The following is a 4,255-nucleotide window of genomic DNA, read 5'->3' as shown; positions in this document are numbered from 1 at the left end:
TGGATGTTGTACGGTCGGAGGTTGCGGCGAGGGAGATGCGTCTCGCTGAGCTGGATGCACGAATTGGCGATGCGAGTGCGCGAGAGGAAATGCTTGCGCAGCGGCTGGAATCGCTGGAGGTGGAGCTCGAGGACGTTTGCGAAGCGAAGCGAATCGTTGAGTCATTAATGGAAGGGCTGACGAAGGAATTTGAAACGGCCGTTGTGAATGCGGAGGATGCGGAGGATGCGATGCTGCGCCATGTGGATCGTGCGGAGGAGCTGTTGCGCCTTTCCGAAGCCGATGCCGTGTCACGCGAGGCGGCCACGATTGAGCGGATCCACCGAATGACTACATCATGTGTGGGTGTAGGCTGTGACGATGGGTTGCTGCAGTCGTATGAAGGGAGAATCGCTGCTGTGGTTGATCTTTTCACCCAGTTGATTGGGAGGAAGTTGGAACTGCTGCTGGGGTCCTTGGCGCAGTGCCTGTGGAGCGTGACATCGAAGCCTTCTGGGAACGTGCTGCAGTGGTCTGATGTATTGTAGCGCATTTCTTTTGTTTTTGGTTGTGGTTGCTGTGCGTTAGCCGAGTGTTCTGTTAGCGTTTGCAGCTGTTGTTGCGTGACGGCGGGGCGTGTTTCGCCTTTTTGGTGTGCGGCGTCGCTACTTTGTTCTACTTTCTGCGCGTTGGATCCGTCTTTTCGCAGGTGCCCCTGCGCTTCCTTGGCGGAAATCGGCATCGCGGTTTTGTATACATTTTCTCGTTTGTTTGCTTGCTTTTTTCTCCGGGCTTCTGGTTGTGGTGTTTGTTGCGTGGCTCTCGTAGGGGTGAAGTGTCATGCGCACGCCTATTCTCTGCGTACAGGCGGCCGTGGCGCTGCTCTGCAGGGAGATGCGGCGCATGTCTTCCCGACGTCGTAGGTCCGCGTGTTGTACAAAATCAAGTGAGGCTTCTTCGAGGTTTATTGGTACGTTGCCTTTTTGCTGCAGCTGATTGCCGTTGCTCTCGTGTTCGTGGGAGTGTGCCATGCTCTCCGCATCCATTTTGTGGAGGCATCACGTCTCAGCCATTTCTCGTAAACCTCTTTTCGCATTCACCCTTCACTTTGGAAATCATCGTGCTTCTCTCCCTGTCCGAACAGTGTGTGTGTGTGTCCGTAGCAACCCGCTTACGCCGCGTCCCGTGTTGCTCATTGTTTTTCCATTATTCCTACTACTTTTTTTTTGTCTGTCCTTTTCTTTTCCCCGCCGCACTGTCCCTCTCGCCGGAGCAGTGTGGTCGATGGAGGAGCTTCAGGGCACACTTCGGAAGGCGCAGTGCACCGTGCTCGAGGCACAGCGCGACCTGATCACTCTGCGCCGGATGCGGGACGCGGGCGAGGTAGCAGAGACCTCGTTGGCGCTGCAATCGTCGTCGCAGGCGAAGCAGGAGGAGGCGGTGCGGCAGCTCGAGCGGGGCACACACCTCCTCTGCATGCTCCTCAAGGAGCACAACGAGGGCTCTGCGCCGCGACCGGAGAATGACGTGGGCGCGGCAAAGCAGGCAATGCGGCGCTACTTTGAGGGCCAGGTCGAGGTGCAGCGGCGGCGGGAGGAAGAGTTTCTGGTGCAGCTTGCGGATAAGGACAAAGAACTGGCCGCTGCGCAGGATGGCGCTGCGGTTTTTTTTCAGCGGGCGCTGGCACAGCGGCTGCAGATGCGGGTGTTGAGCCGTTGGCTGCGCCGAGCTTTTTGTGTCTGCGCTGAGCGCGAGCGAGCCGACAGCAGACGTCAGTTTAAGAGGTTCCGTGACAACGTAGCCCGCCGGTACGCAGCGAACAGGTCGAACAGGGAGCTACGGGCACGGTGTTTTTACCACTGGAGGGCGCGGTGGCTTCAAGTTGCATTAGAGATGCAGCGTCGCCGACAGGTTGAACTTGAGGCGGTGCTGCAGCGCTCCCAGCAGGAGCTGCGACGTGCCGAGTTGGACTTTCAGCAGCACGTGTCACGTGATAGGAAGCACGAACGGCTTGCGCACGATGCGGTGTCTCGCGTGGAGCAGGAGCGTGAGGAGGAGGTGGTGCGGCTTAAGAGAGCTATGGACGAGATGGCGCACGAGTTTAGTGAACGCACGAGCAACTACGTGCGACAACAGGAGGAGTTGGCGCGGCACTACGCAGAGCGGGAGCGGCGGCTCGCACACCAGGTGCTTGCCGCGGAGGAGAGCAGCCGCAAAGAAGAGTGGCAGTCTACGCGCCTTGCAGCGGCTGTGAGAGCGCAACAGGCATTGTTTGCTGCAATGATGCAGGCGACGTGGACCGCCGTGGACACGTGCGTTTCGGCGAAGATGCAGCTGCTCCACCTTGCGTCTCTCGCTCTGGTTCGCGAGGCGGGGCGGTGCAGCGCCGAGCTGACGGAGAAGTTAACGGAGCTGACGGAGCAGGTCGACCTCGTTGCCCCGCTGAGCCAGCGGGTGGTGCTCCTGCAAGGACGCTGCGAGGTTGCCGAGCGGCATCTTGACGCGGCGCGTGCGGCACTCGAAAGTCATGTGAACCATCTTCGCCGCAGGGGAGCGGTGCAGGCGACGCTGCTGCAACGGGTCAACGTTGCGGTGCAAATGCAGCGCATCTGGGCGTCATGGCGAGTACACGCGGTGAGTCAGCGGCTTGTACGGCTGCAGCAGATGGTGCACGTGGAGTTGGAGGAAACGAAGCGGGAAGTTCGGGTCACGGCTGCTGAGGTCCAGGAACGGCGGCACCGCGCTGCAGTGGAACAGTTTCTGCACGACGAGTCTTTCCACCGCCGCTGCCTCGCAGCACTGGAGGATGCCGTGCGACAGTCGTTGTGCCACAAGGCGGAGCGTGAGGTCGCGGAGATATGCGTGCGCGCAGAGCTCCTGGCAAGAGAGCGGCAGTGTGCGGGACTTCGGGAGAATGTTGCCGGTCTGACGGCTGACTTGGAACTGTGGAGGCAAACAGCGGAGGAATCTTGGCACACACAACTGCAGAGTGCACGCGCAGCTCAGTTTGCGCGGCTGAACTCCATGGAATATGAGAAGCGTCTCTCTTTGTACCATGAAGAGATTTGCGAGCTGCAAGTTCTACAGCAAGGGCTGTGCGCCTTGCGTGTTGGGGCGGCATTAGGTGAGGAGCAGCAGACGCTGCGGGCCGAGCTTGACAGTGCGATGGGGCGACTGCAGGATGTGGGCTGCCTCCTCGTTGAGTATTGCGCACGGGATGCGTTTAGCCGGTGGCTCCTGTTTGCCCACAGGAGACGGAGTCAACGAGGCGAGAAACAGATGTTGGCGATTCCGGGAGCCGCAGCATCGTGGCTCAACGCCTCAACAGGGTCGCTGACAAGCCTGCACGATACCAAACTTCAACTGTTTCACATTCACACGCATCCGATTACCGCCTCGCTTGCTACGGCGGCAGAATTATCTGCGGCCGACGCGGCAGCCGCCAAAATAGAGTTGGAAACCATACGCGCTGAGTGCAACACACGCGTCTCCACCGACATGCAGCGTTACCTTACACTGTGGGTTACCTTAACAGAGACAGCCGCGAACTGGTTTGCAAGACGAGAGTGCCTCTTCTTGGAGTTCTGTCAGGAGGTGTGCACAGCTACCGCCGTACCTGTCACGCAGGCAATGCGTCTTCTCTCCACGGAAAAGTTGATGATGGCGGAACACGTACGCGTCGTCGTGGAGGAGATGAGCGCTGCCACCACAAAGGCTCTCGAAGCACAGCGGGAACAGCATGAGGCTTCGCTTGATGAGTTATTGCAGTACCAAAAATTTCTTGAGGATAGAATTGCCACCGTAGGAGTTGTAGAAGGGGTGTCGGAGCGGAGGTGTCGCGAGCTGCGAGAGCAGCACGAGGCGTACGAGGCACGAGCGCGGCGGGACATGGCGGATATGATGGAGCGTGTCGAGGCGCTGCGAGCCGAGCTGCAGGCCAGCAGCGACCGTCGAGAGGAGGAGCGCCGTCGCCACGAGGAGGAGGTCTGCGCGCTGCGCTCCCGCCTGCACGTGCAGGAGGAGGAGGCGCAGCAGGCCGCTGCGCGGCTGCGTTCAAGGCACGAGCAGGAGCTGACGGAGCTGCGGGCGGCGATGGACGGCCTCCGAGCAGCGTCGGTGGGACGGCATGAGGCATTGGATGGCGTTGTGCGGCAGTACGAACACGTATTACTTTTGTTTCAGCAGAACGTAGCGGGCCGTCGCTCCGAATTTCTTGCCGCCGCCGGCATGCTGGAGGATGTGGAGAACTTTTCGAAGGAGCTCCTTCGCCGGTCTG

General features: G+C 59.8%; 2 protein-coding genes across 2 annotated transcripts; both read left to right on the top strand.

Moving 5' to 3' along the window:
* Window positions 1-2: 2 nt before the first annotated feature.
* TraAM80_05461 (uncharacterized protein) lies at window positions 3-527 on the top strand (the record flags this gene model as incomplete). Its single annotated transcript, XM_029382340.1, has 1 exon — window positions 3-527. A coding segment is annotated over one exon (525 nt), but the record flags the coding sequence as incomplete, so codon positions are not given.
* Window positions 528-1,263: 736 nt separating this feature from the next.
* Window positions 1,264-4,255, top strand: TraAM80_05460 (uncharacterized protein; the record flags this gene model as incomplete). The annotated part of the gene is made up of 1 exon (XM_029382339.1): window positions 1,264-4,255. A coding segment is annotated over one exon (2,992 nt), but the record flags the coding sequence as incomplete, so codon positions are not given.

This window comes from Trypanosoma rangeli (assembly GCF_003719475.1).
Source record: "Trypanosoma rangeli strain AM80 chromosome Unknown Tra_15.4_contig_00178, whole genome shotgun sequence".
Taxonomy (NCBI): domain Eukaryota; phylum Euglenozoa; class Kinetoplastea; order Trypanosomatida; family Trypanosomatidae; genus Trypanosoma; species Trypanosoma rangeli.
This window is presented reverse-complemented; position numbering and strand designations above follow the sequence as displayed.